At 35.4% G+C, this 17,461-nt stretch overlaps 3 protein-coding genes across 4 annotated transcripts in view; 2 read left to right on the top strand and 1 right to left on the bottom strand.

The window, feature by feature from the left end:
- Nucleotides 1-8: 8 nt before the first annotated feature.
- The window catches only part of LOC135790297 (pyrokinin-1 receptor-like), a 40,118-nt gene continuing 22,665 nt past the window's right edge, over nucleotides 9-17,461 (bottom strand). Inside the window, 4 exon segments of the mRNA XM_065300486.1 lie at nucleotides 9-1,576; nucleotides 2,044-2,249; nucleotides 13,525-14,199; nucleotides 14,202-14,511. Of these exon segments, the coding sequence (XP_065156558.1) occupies nucleotides 653-1,576; nucleotides 2,044-2,249; nucleotides 13,525-14,199; nucleotides 14,202-14,511 (2,115 nt within the window). The 3' untranslated portion in view covers nucleotides 9-652.
- LOC135790302 (phospholipase A2 large subunit-like) lies at nucleotides 8,480-10,744 on the top strand. Of its 2 annotated transcripts, XM_065300489.1 has the most exons (5): nucleotides 8,480-8,640; nucleotides 8,706-8,847; nucleotides 9,191-9,370; nucleotides 9,729-10,382; nucleotides 10,447-10,744. In XM_065300489.1, exons 4-5 carry the CDS (start codon nucleotides 10,105-10,107, stop codon nucleotides 10,724-10,726), a joined length of 558 nt encoding a protein of 185 aa, XP_065156561.1. In that variant the 5' UTR covers nucleotides 8,480-8,640; nucleotides 8,706-8,847; nucleotides 9,191-9,370; nucleotides 9,729-10,104; the 3' UTR covers nucleotides 10,727-10,744. The 2 variants fall into 2 exon arrangements, with proteins under 2 accessions (XP_065156561.1, XP_065156562.1); XM_065300490.1 differs by lacking the exon at nucleotides 10,447-10,744 and having other exon boundaries at nucleotides 9,729-9,864.
- Nucleotides 14,607-17,205, top strand: Mlh1 (DNA mismatch repair ATPase Mlh1). Its single transcript, XM_065300506.1, has 8 exons — nucleotides 14,607-14,782; nucleotides 14,834-15,097; nucleotides 15,159-15,452; nucleotides 15,521-15,654; nucleotides 15,741-15,967; nucleotides 16,030-16,190; nucleotides 16,341-16,801; nucleotides 16,860-17,205. Exons 1-8 carry the CDS (start codon nucleotides 14,667-14,669, stop codon nucleotides 17,147-17,149), a joined length of 1,947 nt encoding a protein of 648 aa, XP_065156578.1. The 5' UTR covers nucleotides 14,607-14,666; the 3' UTR covers nucleotides 17,150-17,205.

Genomic DNA, 17,461 nt, shown 5'->3' with positions numbered 1-17,461 from the left:
AAAGCAGATAAGATAAAACGATGCATTTATTTGTGAACAGGTTTTGTGTGAACATTAAATAATGTCTAAAGCAAATAATATTTGCTTAAAGTTGGCTTGCTTTGGCCTTGTCTGTCCCACATAAGTGATAAATTAATTAAATTGTGCGAAAAAATGCCATCATCATAATTTACAAACATAACCTATTATAATTATATAAATCAACTGCTCTAAAATAGGTTATCACAATTATTACAGTACACTTTTGTTTATACAAGATTATACTTACATTTATATAATAATAAAATTTCTGCATTTTTTAAGGTGACTTGTCTTCTTTTCAGGTACTTACATTACTTATACGTTAATACTCGTACACATATCGGGGGTTTTGTGATTCAAATCGATAATTCTCTTTGCTACGTATCACATTATCACAAATCTTTTCTTTTATGCTTAGCATGACTAGAATTAGGAACCATAACGTTTGTACAAAACATTTAGTCTTAAATTTATAGATTATTTGCAAAGTTTAACTTTTTAGGCAACCAACATTACACTGCATTAATAAAGTGTAACCTTTGAAGTGTTTAGGTGGTTGCCTATAATAATATCCCATATATATTATTTTTATATTCATCTGGCTTGTTATGAAATAAAATAATTGGACGTATTACGTAACTGGTATAATATTGTTCTCATGATTTGTATTTTGTGGCATAGCTGGATGCATCTCTGCAATTGGAATTGTCATATGCACACTGCGAAATTCAAGCTGCGAGCAGGAATTGCTCCGCTCGTCACGTCGACTCACCACCACCGGGAGCAGATTGACTTCTTCAACTTTAGCATTCTCATCACCTGCATCTGCTTCACCTGCTTCCATTTCTTTGACAATCTGCGGCATCGTCGACGACTTGGTCAACTCGTTATTCCACGTGACTTTGCACCCTCTGCTACGCTTGAGTTTTTCTAATTTCGCACGTCGATACTTCTCCTTCATACTAGTCTCCGCGAATTTCTTAAGATAACAACAGCCTACTACACCGCACCTGCTGCCACTCACTGGGCAAATATGTGTGGGTTCTAAATTATGTACTTCGACATAAGATAATTCAGTAGTGCCTTCGGAAAGGTCAAAATCTACCGCTTCATAATCATTTCCTATACTGCCTAGACTATTCGCGCGTGTTTCTTTCTCGTGATTGTGATTGTGGTTGTGATTTCGTCCGCTGGTGCGAAGGAAGTTTTTGATCTCGTTGTTCGCGTCACACTGACGCACCTTTTCGAAAAGGTCGGTGCGCATCGACTCCTCGTTCAAGTTATCTAGCGCTTCCTGCAGCTCGGCGTCGAGGATGGTGACTTGTTTGGGTTTTTTCGGAAAGGCGGACTTTTTGCGCTTGAAAGAGACGACAAGGGGTCGCTTTGAGTCGTGTAGGCGAGCCATTTCGGCTTCGAGATAACGCAGGGACGATTGCCGGCTGCACGAGTCCGTGTTGCTGTGGCTGTTTATCAGCGAGGAGCGCCCTGATAACGTGGAATAACAACGGCTGCCCTTGGCGCGGCGTGACCTGCACAGGCAGCCCTTGAATGTGTCCTGAAATAGACAATTATACCATCACCGTTTTATTCCGGTAATTATCTCTAAAGAGATGATTGATTATATTGTTACTTTGTTCGTGATTACTCATTGTTTGTAATTACAGGGGATTTCATTATTATGTGCATTGAAAAACACAAAAATCTCAAATAATTATTATTTACAACTTTATCTTGTTGCAGGAAATAATAATCAGTGATCGTGATATTCCACTCTCAATTTAAGTTTAGGCAACCAACATTACATAATGCATAAATGAAATGTTTATTTGGTTGCCTATAATAATATAATTTAAAAAAATAAAATTTAGAATATCATTCATCATTTCATCAAAACATCAATATTCATAAATTAAATTTAGATAATAATTAATTTAAACCAAATTTTATCAATGATAATTTTAAAACTTTTCCGTAACATCAATTTTATTATCAATCTAAGTATTGAGTGTGTTATTCGCTTACCTTAAAAGCTTCGCGAAATTTATGCGACATAATATGATAAAGAAAAGGATTGATGGACGTGGAGAGGAAGTAGAGAATGCCGCTGATGTAGTTAAGGATGCGGTACGCGGAGATCATGTTGTCGGAGCGGCCGTCGCTGTAGACGGCGAAGAGACGCTGCGCGTGAAACGGCGCCCAGCAGATGAAGAACGCCACCACCACAGCGACTGGAACACAAAGCGAAAAATGCGATTGAGTTCAAACAACCAGAGAAAAACGCCCGCTTGAAGGCACATCCTTTTACCCTGCGCCTACCTCCCACGCACGACGCGGATGAAAATCACGTATGCGCCTATAAATCGCGAGCGTAAATCACCCGGGGTGCAAAATCCGCTTTTACCACTGCGAACAGGCATGAAAAAATGCTATCATTGAAAAAAAAAACGGTGATACGGGTAGAAATTGTTGAATTTTGCGGTCGTAGTTGAATTTCCCCTGAGTATACTTCGGTTTTTATTTAATATCTATTAGATTAATCCGGGAGATTGTATATTTGCATTAACTTCCAGCACTAAACATCATAATAAACTAATTTCATCCATTTTGGAGTGTCTAGACTGACTCGCAGAGGTGGATGAGCTAGGATCCACTATAACAGGACATGGTGTGAAGTGTAGTGTAGAGGAAACTCTGTGATATCTAAATTAACTTGAATAAACTTTAATGGCGGAGAATCAGCGGAGGATCAGTGCGGTGAAAATTTGCATTTATTTGGGTGGAATGTTAGCTTGCCCTCTGCTCTTTGCTCTTGATGTAAACTTTCGGATGCACTCGGTTTTAGTTTAAGGGCTGCGCGAGGATTTGTTGAATGGTGGACGTAATGGCTATGCAAATCACGCTAATTTCCGCAAATATCCGACTGATTTCCCCCTTTAATCCACTGCCAGCATTCTGTAATTCTCATAATTCCATTATTCTGTTTCGTTGCATGCGCAAAATTTTTGGCGGTTGGGGGTGGATATTTAAAAGTTGATTTAAACATTGTCATTTTATGATATCACTAGCTTTAGCCCGCGGCTTCGCTCGCGAATATCTAAAATAATGAAGTTGCTTCCGTACGCGTCTGTAGTCACAGAAGAAGTAACAATGAAGTAGAATGGCGGGAAGTTTAAAATGGCTGAAAGTATAGTCTATGGAAGTATAGTGTACAGTCTCCATAGTGAAGTCAATTGGATTTGATGTTGACGTAGCTGTCGGTAATACAGTGTGATAATACAGTGTGATGGTACTATAGTACTTAGGTTTGAGCTTCATTTCTGGAATGCTAGATGGCGTTAAAGTAGTCAAATAGCCAAATGCAGAGGTATTATTGGCTAAACAATTTCTTTATTTTATTTAAAAAATATTTTTTTTTTATTAAATAAAAAGTAGCCTATAACCATTCGGGGACCACTAAGAATATGTGTACAAATTTTCATGATGATCGGTTAAGTAGTTTTTGCGTGAAAGTGTAACAAACATCAGGACTTTCGTATTTATAATATTAGTAGGGATTTGGGTTGTATTGGAATGTACCAGCGATAACTTCAAATATAAATATTTCCCGAATAAAATGTCATAAATAAATATCGAGTGCAAGTAGCAGCTGCGACAGCTGTGTGGAACAGCATCGAGGGCGCGTGAAATTATGTGCGGAGATGCGGAAAGTCCTTTTTGTAAAATTGTGCACTATAAACGTCAAAAGTGTGTGGAAAAATGCATAAAACATTTACAATATAATATAATATAAAAATACGCGTTGTGTATATTTGGTACTTGGAAACGCGGTGCGGTTTTGTCCAGCGTGACAGCACAAAACCCTAACAAATAAATTTTTATTATTTATTTACACTTTGGAGTTTTAAAGTATATTTTCGTAATTAAAAATACTTCATGTCACTTCTTTCTGCAATGAGTAATCTATTTTTATAACAAAATTAATTAAAACTGAACTAAAACTTTTGTATTTATAATATTAATATAAATTGGATGCCGGAAAGAATATTTGGTCTACGATATCACTTTTAAACGATATCAAAAGCGCTGTGTATAATTAATCTTAGATTAATGCCTAAATATCCAAAATATTTTTGGTAAAATTTTGATAGCGGTAAAATTTACGATAAAAGTGATTACAAAACCATCAAACAAATAGCCCACTGGTCAAAAACAACTCATATCTAATATAACACTCATGTAAATCACGTTTTTATTATTTTGTTTCATAAAATCTATCAATACCTAATCCTATTTCTTTTTTTACTTATATAAATTACTTTTTTTCTAAAAACAAGAAAATGAAAAAAAATTCATCAGTGTTCATGTGATATTCTTTCAATAAACATAGACATAAAAATGTTATCCATATCAAACTTTTTAATACTATCAATTACTATATTTTATCTCCAACACTTCAACCTCATTCAATGTATTCAAACAAATGAAAGCATTCAAACAAAACCAAACAACGAATTATTTAAACATATAAACCAAACTTTACGTGTAAATACAACGTGTTTACGAACAATTCTAGTCGAATACCGCCGTGCAAGAGCTTTCGCATATCTAGCATATTCCAAACTCAAAACATCTACCAATATCACAATCGACGCGTATCTATTAAACTTATTAAACATTACAAGGATTCGACAAGTCGTCACAATGGAGCACATATTACAAAAACCCAACATGGATCTAGCCGTGGATCACATAGACGTCGATTACGGTATCATCCTAGCATATAATTTAGAAAACATCAAAAAAGTTTTTCAAAAATGGCACAACTCAACCGATTATCACAGCAGATGCAAATTTATAATAATCTACCTCGGAGAAGATTCAGAAATTGAAGAATTATTTATCTACACTCGAAAAATGTACACATACCGAGTTGTTATATTTGATTCAACAATGAATATTTATATACCAAAACAATTTTCAAACACAAACTGCCACTTAGAAAATATCCAAAAATATAATCATTGTAACTCTGAAGTTTTGTTAAATATAAAAACAGTTTTAGAAGAAGATTACATGAATTACCGCGGATGTCCCGTGGATATCCTCGCAATGAAGTATGAACCATACGTGTTGAATTACAAAAGCATTTATAATCCAGGAATAGAAATTGAAATGTTAAGAATAATCGCTAGAGAATTAAATTTTAAACTTAACTTTATCGATAACAACTATAAAACTTGGGGTGAAATCACAAAAAACGCAAGTTTTACACTGATGTTTAAAGATATGTATGAACAAAAGCTGAGTTTATGATTGGAATGGTGATACCTACAGATGTAATGGTGATGTTTTTGATATATCTAAGGAATTCTTTCCTAATGAGTATAGATTTTACACGCCGAGAGCACAGAGACTTCCGGCGTGGATGAACATGGCAGCTGTGTTCGATATTTATACCTGGATGATACTAATTGGAAGCTATGTGATATTTTCTTTTGTTTATCACTTATTTCAAGTGTTACAAAAGTTCAAAAGAGGATATTTACCTAAAACACTTAAAAATGATATTATGTCATCGAATAAATCATTAAAATTAAAAAGCAGGAATATTTCAAGGAGTTTCCTGGATGTTTTTGGAATGACTCTAGGAAAATCACTTCCACAACCCAGGATTACCTTAAATAGAATTTTATGGCTTTCATGGGTGTTTGTATCGTATATATTTTCATCTAGTTATGAAAATGTTTTACTATCATTTCTGGTGACAGCTATACATGAAAAACAAATTAATTCTTATAAAGATATAGTTGAGTCAAATTATCCTATCTGTGGTAACATGATTTCTAAAATTTCTTTCGAAGAGAGTTACGGTGATGAATACATAGAAACTATTTATAAAAGATGGAATTTGACTGGTGCTGGAGATGCAAGTGTGATTATGAATAAAGTAGCTTACGATAGAAATGTGGTGATGATGACGAACCAAAGAAGAATCTGGTATTACATGAAAGAAGAACATAAATTTGTGATCAATGGTGAACCACAATTGCATGCTATGCATCCTACAGTAACATTTTCTGAAGTAATCATGATGCAGAAAGGACATCCGTTAAAAGCTGGTCTAGATAAAATTATTATCAGATTTTTGGAAAATGGTATGTTTAAAAAGGTTGATAGAGAAAGTCAATATTATTTCTATGAACAAATTGGAGCTGCACCGTTTGTTTCGTTAAAAGTTGAGCATATTCTTGGAGCTATTAATGTTTATTATATTGGGATGGGTGTGAGTTTCATTGTGTTCTTGAAAGAATATTTTTATACTAGTAAATAAGTTGTATTTGTGTTTGGCGTAACTGCACGTAATTATGAAAGTTTTTGGAAATGCGGCGTAATGTAGGGAAACAAACAAACTAATTACAGTTTAGTTGTTGAAAGTTTAATTAAAACGCCATATTACACATGAATTGAGTTTAGATCGAGCGTTACATATTCAATACCAGCTTTTACATGCGATTTTGTCAATGTAATTTTTTGTGAACATGTAATTAATTTTTATTTTCTTATTTATGATGTGGTATGAGTTGATTGCATCATTAAAACTCGCAATTTTATTTTCTAGAAAAGAGAAATGCTAATAATGCACTTTAGCGCCCTCTCTGATTGGATTATTTAACTATAACTATGTTTGAATCTTTATACTAATTTTAATTCTTCATTTAATACTTTTTAAATCATAATTTTTGACATTTTAATAGTTATTCTGCTAATTGGGGCTGAGACAAATCCACAAAATTATAGATTTTCTAAATCTGCTAAACCGTTTTTGAGTTTTAAATGGTGTAACTAACACAACTTTTGTTTATATACATAACTAGCTTTAACCCGCGGCTTCGCTCGCGAATATCTAAAATAATGAAGTTGCTTCCGTACGCGTCTGTAGTCACAGAAGAAGTAACAATGAAGTAGAATGGCGGGAAGTTTAAAATGGCTGAAAGTATAGTCTATGGAAGTATAGTGTACAGTCTCCATAGTGTAGTCAATTGGATTTGATGTTGACGTAGCTGTCGGTAATACAGTGTGATAATACAGTGTGATGGTACTATAGTACTTAGGTTTGAGCTTCATTGCTGGAATGCTAGATGGCGTTAAAGTAGTCAAATAGCCAGATGCAGAGGTATTATTGGCTAAACAATTTCTTTATTTTATTTAAAAAAAATTTTTTTTATTAAATAAAAAGTAGCCTATAACCATTCGGGGACCACTAAGAATATGTGTACAAATTTTCATGATGATCGGTTAAGTAGTTTTTGCGTGAAAGTGTAACAAACATCAGGACTTTCGCATTTATAATATTAGTAGGGACTAGACAGAAAAATGATTTTAATATCAAATTGTGACAACCAAATCACATTATTTGACATATTTTTCCTAAATATATAATATGTCATTTAAATAACTGCAAAATGCATTGGCAAAGTTTCCGATTTAATCAACTCTGCCTCTGGACGAGTATAATCTCAGTCCTTCCAATATTTCCACGTTTCAAACAAATATCCTGGCTGCCTTTTTATTACGAGTTGACTATTACTCTCCTGGTAGTGAATATAATCTCCTCATTGCTCTGCTCCTACGGCGTGAACTCAGTTTTCATCTCGAGAAAATACCTGCGATATGATTCCACGGACAAAGGCGCCGAGAAATGGCGCCGACAACAAAAACTACACCAGATCTATCACCAAAAAGACCAAACACACAACAAAAAGAAACAAAGATCACTGGAGAAGCAAGTAATACGCCTTACTAGAAAGATTGAAATGGCTGACAAACCACCAAAACCGAAGAATAAATTTAACCCGCTGCACTTTTGCATACCATTTCTATTGTTATATCCAGTAACGTATGCTAACATGATTGGTATTGCATCGTTTACACTTGTTATGGACCCGGAAGAGATGCGTTCAGAACGATATATTATCGGTTTGTTAATTTGTGTCTGGTGTGCAATCACTCCTTGTTGTTATGTACAACTATTGAAATTATTCTGTACGCGATTATGTCGCAAACGACTTCGTTGTGTTGGATCAACAGATACAGTCGACCAAATTGATTTGGATAATATACTGGAAGTAGAACCGGAGTATTTTAATCAGAAATATGATCGTGATGATTATTATACACCTGAATTATATTCACAGCATAAAACGAAAAGAGACTCTTATAGAACTTCAGTGTAATGTAAACATAACAATAAATTTTGGGAAATGTTTTTGTGAATTGTGAGTAGTAAAATTAATTTATGTGAAACATGATAAAATTTATCACAAAATATTGACGTTAATATATTTTCCTGATAAAAAAATAATTAGGTAATTATTAATTGATTACAATTCATTTGATAAATTGGAAACATGAAAGTTGAAGTTGAATACCTATTAATAAATTTATCACTGCCAGTCAATAAATGCAGCTGTATATAAAGCACTAGTAACTACACAAAATCTCATTACTCACTCAAGAAGTACATGTAAATCGACATGAAGTTATTTATTTTTGTGTTTGTTGTGTTTTGTGCAGTTTGCACGCAAGCACAACAGACTTTGAAAGAATTAGTAATTCCTGGTAAGTTAATGTAACTATTATTTTTAAATTAAGTAAATATTTATAATTTTAATTAATTTTAACAGGAAGTAGTGATCATGGTGGATTAACCAAACATTGCTTTGCTGAACCGAATACAATAAGCGATAGTGATTTAGGAGCGTTTAAAGACACAGATACGTGTTGCATGATGCACAACAAGTGTCCAAGATTAGGACCTAATAAACTGTGAGTATATCAAGCTAATATTTTAATATTAAAAGTAAAATGTATGAAAATGTTTGTTACTCTTTTACGTAAAAATTACTGAATATATTTTAATAAATTTTGGTATAAAGATATTTTTAATCAAGGAAAAGAAAATATACAACATTTTGTTGCAAAAATATAACAAACAGGGTGTAAAAATAAGAATAAAAGTTGATATGGTGATCAATCGTTTCATTATTATATAATTCAAAATAAAAAAGTATTGAAGTATTTCAAGTCTCCTGCGAAATCTAAGTCACGAGTAAATAATATAATTGAAACCTAAATTTAATCTTAACTTTTTTGTTTTCTTCCTCTCCAGATATGATTGCGAATGTGAAGAAACCTTCCGTAAGTGTTTGAGAGCAAACAAACCAAGCCCAGGCGAAAGCTTATTCCGAACTAAATACGGCAAAAACTATTTCAACGTTGTTTATCCAAAGTGCACCAAACAAGGTGGTAGTTTTACTTGCGCTAGCAAAATAACAAGCAATACTAATGGGTAAGTTACCTCATAATAATTAAAAAATTAAATTAAGCAAGTTTTTCTACTTCCACCTTTAAAGAGCCAGTTTTTACGGTTTTGAAACACAAAATTAGTACTTTAATCACGGAGTACCAAAACCGTGACTAAAGTACTTTAATACGGCTTTAGTCACGGGCTGGAGCTTGCCTCTGCGCAGATTTAAAGTACAAAGTTCAAATACAAAAACTAAACGTGGAAATAAAGTGAAAGTTGAAAAATAGCGTAAGCACCACTTGACTAAACGTTAACCAATTCCGTGACTAAAACTCCTGTTTAACTACTTGATGTATAATTGGTAAACTAATAATTATTGATTTGTTTCTTCTATTTATAGTGACCAAAGATGTGGAACATTCAACATTACCCCCGGCACTGAATATTTATCACTTGACAATAAGTTCTACGAAACTGTATGAAACAAATTTTTGTATGTTACCTGGTTATCTGCAATAATACAATTATAAATGAGATTACGGGTGGTTTAGTTATGTAAATTGTCGTAATAATTATATGCGACAGTTACCAACACTCACACACACGGCTAAACAGTTATTTATCTTTATCTATGGACATGGAAAATAAATTCCTGCGTCAACAATGTGAAAAATTCAAAAGCAACGAAAACAATTTGCTAGGCAAAAAACGGTGAAAACTAATGCGTCAAGTGTCTACGATTATTCAGCATTGAATTTTGTGTGTGGCACGCAAACATGTTTAGAATCAGCTTGGCGATTTGGACGCTTACATTGTTTGCGGCCATTGAGTGCGTGCAATTTCGCATCGGTGAATTACGCTTTGACACCAGAGGTCTACGAGTTATCCATGAGGGCACAAAATGGTGCGGGACAGGTGACATCGCCGAAAGCGATGAGGATCTGGGTGAATATCGAGTGTTGGATGCGTGCTGTCGAAGTCATGACAAGTGTGCGGATTCCATTGAGCCCGGTCAAACTAAGCACGGGTTAACGAATCGACATGTGTTTTGTTTGTAAGTAAAAATCGCAACTTTCCTAATGTTTATTTAAAAACCGTTTGATTTTTATTACTTTTAGGAGTCATTGCAAATGCGATTATCAATTGTACTCGTGTCTGAAAGCAGTGGATTCCTCAGCGAAGGAGAATCGAGCGGCGATTAACGTGGGCGATGAGTACTTTAACGACTTGAATGTTCAGTGCTTCGACTACACTCTTCCGGCGATTTGTACAAGGAATGAAACGCGACACGAAAAGATTGGGGTTTTTTCTTTGTCGCCTCATAAGTGTACGCGGTATGAGTTCCAAGATGGTGAGAAACAGTGGCAATGGTTTGATGTACCTTTTTTTGAAGACTAAAATAAATTTTTAAAAGGATATTTATAGAAAACACAGTTTTGTTAGTTACAACGTTTATAACTCAAGAACGGCTTGACAGATTTTGATGATTTATGATTTTTTGGATTTGCCGAGTCCCGGATTAGCAGAATAATTATTAAAATATTCGAAATAATAATTTAAAGAGTGTTAAATAAGGGATGAAAGTTTATATAAAGATTTAATGATAGTTATAGTTAAATAATTGAATCAGAGATGGCGCTAGTGTATTATTAGTATTTCTTTTAAATAAAATTGCAAATTTAATTGAAGAAATCGACTTATACTGAGTCGTGCAGAAAACAGAAAAAATTAATTACATTTTTACTAAAAACTGCAAACGAAATCGTGGGCCAAAGCTAGTTTTATATAAATTTCTATAAAATCAACAAAAATTACAATTATAATCTGTATTTTTTGCAATTTTTATCAAAAAAAGGAAATTCTAACAAAAATCCGTGGGTTTGTTTGTGTAGAAAATGAGAAAATCGTTGGAAAACTCTGTAAACCCTGGTAAACGCAAAGTAAACGCAGACAGAGTGTGATGCAGACGTACTTACATTTTACCATTTTAAACACCGGCGCATTATCCGCGCATTACGTTTTGTGACTCGCCCCGATCCATCCACGCGAAGAATGCAAAACTAAACTGACGCCACCAACCAGCACTAAACCTTGCGGAAAACGCGTTGGTGTACGTGTACTGCATACCGGATGACGCCCGACGGGCGGATTTTCGTTGCTTTAGTGACGGTTTAACTTTTTTAGAGAATCAGCGAATTTTATTACTCAACATTTTACGATGGACATATTGACCAAGTAGAGTATATTTACCTTCAACATTTTACTCAAATTTTATACATGAAAATAAAATGTTGAGTAATTAATTAAATTACATATATTAAATTTATACAAGAAAAAAAAAATTGGTAGGTATGCCAATGTGATTCGGGTTTCACTTGACGAAATTAATTAAATTGGGCGCGCGTGCGAATATCGACGTCGGCATGCTACGCGAACATCTTTTACGCAATTTACGCCGGCGAAAATTTCCCGAGCGTCCCTGGGAACGTTTTCAATGTTCAGCGTTCAGCGATAAGTAGTGAAACGCACGCATTTGGGAAGCAAGAATTATTTCTATTATCAGTTCCGTTCGGTAAGTGCCATTGTCAAGCATTGGCACAACCAGCGCCATCTAATGTCATATAACTTAACTTTCCATTAGCATTTTAATTTCGTTGCCTGGCTAAATGCATAACCTAACTTATATTATTCACACAAAAACTCCTTAACTAATATTGATACATTTTTAACAAAAAAAAAACAAGTTGCCTACTTTCTCAACAAATTTTTTCTTAAAATATAAAAAAAATAAGGCTTTAAAATGTTAAAAAGATTAAAATATTGTTTTAATTACAAGATTTGACGCCAGATGCCGCTGAAGTGTAGTGAAGTTGCCATAAAATAAATCCAAGATATCAGAAAGTAAAACTTTTTCTCAAACCCACAAGGACCAAGTCGAGAGCAAAAACAAGTCCTATACATTTCCCACGACACTACAACCTAACAAGTAACACCACCATCTTGTTTAAACTTTTCACATTTACACAATAATTCACATCTTAACATCTCGTGCTTACACCAAGGTAAAATATGCAAATTAACCAAAAACTTGTGCTAACACTCAACACAACCATGTACCTACTTACTTAGAACATGCCCAAGCACCCACCCATCTCTTCAATTTTTTAATTAAATTAAGAGTCTTAGGGGCTGGCACAAGGGCTAATATTAAATGTGCGGGTCGACGTTCCACTTCGCTTGATAGCGCATCAACTTGGTGTAATGTGTGTGGTGGCAGCGTGGGCGCTGATTAAACGAATGTTGCAATTTATTTGATTTTTTCGGCGCCCATTAAAAATTACTTAACGAAATTGGGCGCGTAAAGTGAATTTGAACCGATAAAGATTACAAATATTTGCAAGTAAAATTCAGCGCCGGAACTAATTAAAGTAAATGCAAAGCTGAAATTCGATTACTTTTACGCGTGCAATCATGAGAATGAAAGATGAGGTTATGTGTGGAGGTTATAAAGATGTGAAAAAATTTCAATCGCGTTAAATAATGATGAAGAAGAGAAAGTTCAAGAGTCGTGAACTCCATCGGAGAATTCCTCCGGTTACATACACCACATACAAGCGCTTCTCATACAATTTATAACTTCTTCAGCGTCAAATTGGCTCTAAAACCTGAAACTCACGTCGTCGCATCGTCGAAGCAAATCAAGTTTAAGTTCTAACACAATATGCTATAAAGAAATTACATTTTTATCTACAACGAATAATATTTGACGAGCCTTCTAAGAATTGACTTAATAAATATATTCCATATAAGTTCCTTTCTTTTTATTATTGCGTTACACGCGTTGAACATGCGAAAATGCGCAAATATCTCCGCAGTAAGCGTTCCTTAAAAATGTATTACGGGCCGAATACATTAGTAGTTTTATGAGGATCGCGGGGAACGCAGCGCATGCAAAACCTCGTTTTCGCACCAAACTTTTGCCGAAAACCTGCCCGTACGCATTTCTAGTCCTCCTACGCAACTTGATTTTATTCTCTTTCTGAGCGCAAAGTGTGTGAAACGTTCCATGAGGCACAAATGTTCAGTTACCGAAAATCACGTGCGTGCAAATTTCAAATTTTCATGTCTCAACATTCACACAACACAAAAACTTCATAAAATTTTTCTAGAAAAAAAAAATAAAATTACGTTTTTACCTAACATCTTGACGACATGTTTCGTCCCTTGTGCATTCCTCGCGAAATTCTTCCTCCCATCTTCCTCCTGACTCACAGGTACCTTCGGACTTGATGTGAGTTGATCCTCTAATCGATTATTACCACCCTCAGCTCCATTCAACCCACCATTGCTTATAACATTCCCATTCAATACAATTACCGGCTGTGTAGAGGTCGGTGTGTATGAAACCACACGATGTTTCAAACGCACACTGTTTCCTCTCGACGGACCCACAGTAGACTTATGCAGTTGTAATCCAATCAGGATATACAACACGGTTATCAAAGACATTGGAGTCACAAAGAACAACAATGTACTGATACCAAACGCATGTGGTATCGCTGTTTGTTGCACGGTGCAAACACACTGCTCATCTCTATTACCATGTACAATTTCGAAACTCATCGCTTGTGGTATGGCCAGTATCATGGCAATGATCCACACCGCTACAATATACTTAACTGCTCTGCTTAACTTCGACATTGTATGCGAGAGAAACGGATGGCAAATGGCAACATAACGTTCGACTGTGAACGCTGTGATTGTTAAGACTGTTGCGTTGGCGGAGGTCTCAGCAGCAAAGCCCTGCAAGACGCAGAAGACCTCGCCGAAGATGTATGGATATTTGAACCAAATGGCGTACATATCCGGGGAAGCCCCGAGATTAATAACAGCAAATCGGAGATTGCCAATGAGAAAAGGTAGTAGTTGGTGGCGGTGTGCATGGACTTGTTTCGGCTGATGACTATACAAGTAGAGATATTGCCGACGACGCCTGTGATGAAGATTATTACGTATAGAATCGTGATGGGGATGACAATGTACAGCGGATCTCTTTGCGGTCCCCAATCGATATCGGGAGCTGGGGAGATTACCAAAGGTTTGATATAAACGCTCGAGGTTGATGTGGGAGGAAGAATAGATGATTGAAAACTCGTTGCGTTCATGGAATCCATTAGATTGTTCTGAAACAAAGAAAAATTTAAATTAAATTACAAAATAGTAAGTTTAATATATGCAACCAATAATACACGAATTTGTTATACATACTGAGGTTATAACATGTGTAACCGATAAATTTTCAAAACTAACTTGAAAAAGTCTTTTAAAAACAATAAAAATGAATATAGAACCTGCTGAAATTAAGAAGTTAGATGAAGTGGTCATTAATCGCATCGCAGCTGGTGAAATCATTCAACGTCCTGCAAATGCACTCAAAGAAATGATAGAAAACAGGTAAATTTACATTTTTCTAAATTTTTCATGAAATAAACACAATATTTATAGTCTAGATGCAAAATCAAGTAATATACAAATAACAGTCAAAGACGGTGGCCTGAAATTACTACAAATACAAGATAATGGCACCGGTATTCGTCTTGATGACTTCCAGATCGTCTGCGAGCGTTTCACGACGTCCAAACTTCGCAAGTTCGAAGATTTGGAGGCGATTACCACCTATGGCTTTCGTGGTGAAGCCCTGAGTAGTATAAGTCACGTAGCACACTTGAACATTGTTTCCAAGACTCATTCATCACCAGTTGCATATAGGTATATTAACACAATGGAGTTCATTAATATCAAACTAATTTCCAACAATTTGTACCAAAAGTGCATCATATGTTGATGGCACAATCAAAGCAGATCCCAAACCAATGGCAGGCAATCAAGGCACAATTATCACAGTTGAAGACTTATTCTATAACATGTCAGTGAGGAGAGGAGCACTGAGAAGTCCGGGTGAAGAATATTCAAAAGTTGCTGATGTTGTTGGAAAATATGCTGTGCACAACTCTAGCGTAGGTTTCAGTTTGAAAAAGACTGGAGATTCTATTGATATTCGAACAATGCAAAACTCTTCAACTGTGGATAATATTCGAGTTGTTTTTGGACAAGCTATAGCCAAGTAATGATTTATTTTATTTGATTTTATTTTATTTTATTAATTTATTAAGAAAATGTTTCTATTCTTAGAGAATTGATGGAGTTCTCAGCGAATGATGACGCGTTCAAGTTTGCTGTCAACGGACACATAACGAATCTGAATTATTCATCGAAGAAAATGCAATTTGTGCTCTTCATCAATCACCGGCTTGTCGAGTGTCTCAGTGAGTAAGCGTGCATATTCATATGTTCACACCTTCGTCATCAACGCGCATGATAAATTATTAAGCATGAAATTTTTATTAATTAGGTCTCAAGCGACGAATCGATCAGATTTACACCACATATCTACCGAAAAACGCGCATCCTTTTGTCTACTTGAGCCTCGAGATCGACCCGCGCAACGTTGACGTGAACGTACATCCGACGAAACATGAAGTTCATTTCTTGAACGAGGATCAGATCGTTGACATGATCGGCGTGGCTTTGGAAGCGAAGCTGTTAAGTGGCAAGGAGTCACGTTCATTTTACGCTCAGGTAAAGTAAATATTTTCATGTTTTAGCCTTAAATTAATTAAATTTTGTTTGGTTTTTGATAGACGAAATTACCTGTGACTATTTTAAACACTACTAGTTGTGATAAAGCAGATGAAGCGGGTACAAGTAAAATTTACGATAAGGATTTAGTTCGGACTGATATGCGTGAACAAAAACTCGAAAAATTCTTTGGTCCGGCTTCGCAAACACAAAATGACAGCGCGATTGTTGGAGAAGTATTAAAACGCACCGAAGATTTTGATAAAGTATTACTCGACCAAACTGTAATTCCTAAAGATAATGAAGACAATAATGAATCACCTTCTAAACCTAAACCTTCATATTCACAAGCGAAAATGGCGTCAACTAAAAGTAATTTCATTGCACAAAAATCACGACATAAAGTCCGCCTCCGTAGCGTGCTGGACATGCAGAAAGCGATCGAGGATGACTGCGATTCAGCGCTGCGCGAAATTTTCGCCGAGCATGTATTCGTCGGCGTTGCGACGCCGAGGCAGGCACTGGTGCAGCACCGTGTGCGACTGCTCGTAATCGATACGGAGCGCTTGATGCGCGAGCTGTTCTACCAGTGCGTGGCGTACAATTTTCAAAACTTTCGCTGTTATCGCTTCGCTACACCGCTGGACATTAAGGAATTAGCGCTGATTGCGTTAAATATGGCCGACACTGGCTGGACACCAGAGGATGGACCCAAGGAAGACTTGGCAGAGAATACAGCGGGGATTTTAATCGCGAAAGCGGAAATGTTGCGCACTTATTTCGAGATTGATATTGATAATGACGGTAAAATACATACAATACCGATTTTGATAGGTAAATGATTAATAATTTTAATAAAATTATATTTTAATGTGATTATTTTGATTTATAGATGGACATGCACCGTTAGAAAGTGCATTACCGCGGTATATTATTAGATTAGCTTGTGAAGTAAATTGGGATGAAGAAAAACCGTGTTTTGAAAGTTTTGCAAGAGAAACAGCGGAGTATTATGCGACGTCACCCGGCGCTGTCACAGACGAATGGCGACACACGGTCGAACATGTGTTGTACTCTTTTGCGAAGGAGTATTTTCTACCGCCCGCGCATTTCAAGACCAATGGCGCACTGTTGGAGGCGGCAAATTTACCGCAATTGTATAAAGTCTTCGAGAGATGTTAAAATACATTCATTAAACTAATAAACAACTATTTTATATTTTTTCATAAAAAATCAAACATTTTTGTCATTTATCATCATAAAATAGACAGTAATTTCACTCGGTGTTAACTTTAGTTGTTAGTTTATGCCGGTTCGGTTGGTTAAAAGCAAACAATTGAGCGTTTGCTTTAAGTTGAGGGTTTGTACCGATTGTACTGTACTTTGAAAACTATTTTAAGCACCTGTTATGCTATGTCATGTTGTGTAATTTATGTAATTGATTTATGACGGTTATTGGATTTTCCGCGGTGAATTATTGATTTGATTTCAATT

This window comes from Atheta coriaria, unplaced genomic scaffold (genome assembly GCF_025399875.1).
Source record: "Atheta coriaria isolate IRGN ID8LTWV9N9 unplaced genomic scaffold, Caltech_Dcor_3.1 hic_scaffold_4_pilon, whole genome shotgun sequence".
Lineage (NCBI taxonomy): Eukaryota > Metazoa > Arthropoda > Insecta > Coleoptera > Staphylinidae > Dalotia > Dalotia coriaria.
The sequence above is the reverse complement of the archived record's forward strand: the minus strand, read 5'-3'. Positions and strand labels throughout refer to the sequence as shown.

What these genes read in the sequence shown, in the direction of transcription:
- LOC135790302 (XM_065300489.1), top strand. Translation starts at nt 10,105, where the DNA reads ATGTTTAGAATCAGCTTGGCGATTTGGACGCTTACATTGTTTGCGGCC. An exon ending in AATCGACATGTGTTTTGTTT is followed by an intron (nt 10,383 to 10,446) that starts GTAAGTAAAAAT and finishes TATTACTTTTAG; the next exon opens with GAGTCATTGCAAATGCGATT.
- Mlh1 (XM_065300506.1), top strand. Translation starts at nt 14,667, where the DNA reads ATGAATATAGAACCTGCTGAAATTAAGAAGTTAGATGAAGTGGTCATT. An exon ending in TCATCACCAGTTGCATATAG is followed by an intron (nt 15,098 to 15,158) that starts GTATATTAACAC and finishes TTGTACCAAAAG; the next exon opens with TGCATCATATGTTGATGGCA. An exon ending in TTTGGACAAGCTATAGCCAA is followed by an intron (nt 15,453 to 15,520) that starts GTAATGATTTAT and finishes TTCTATTCTTAG; the next exon opens with AGAATTGATGGAGTTCTCAG.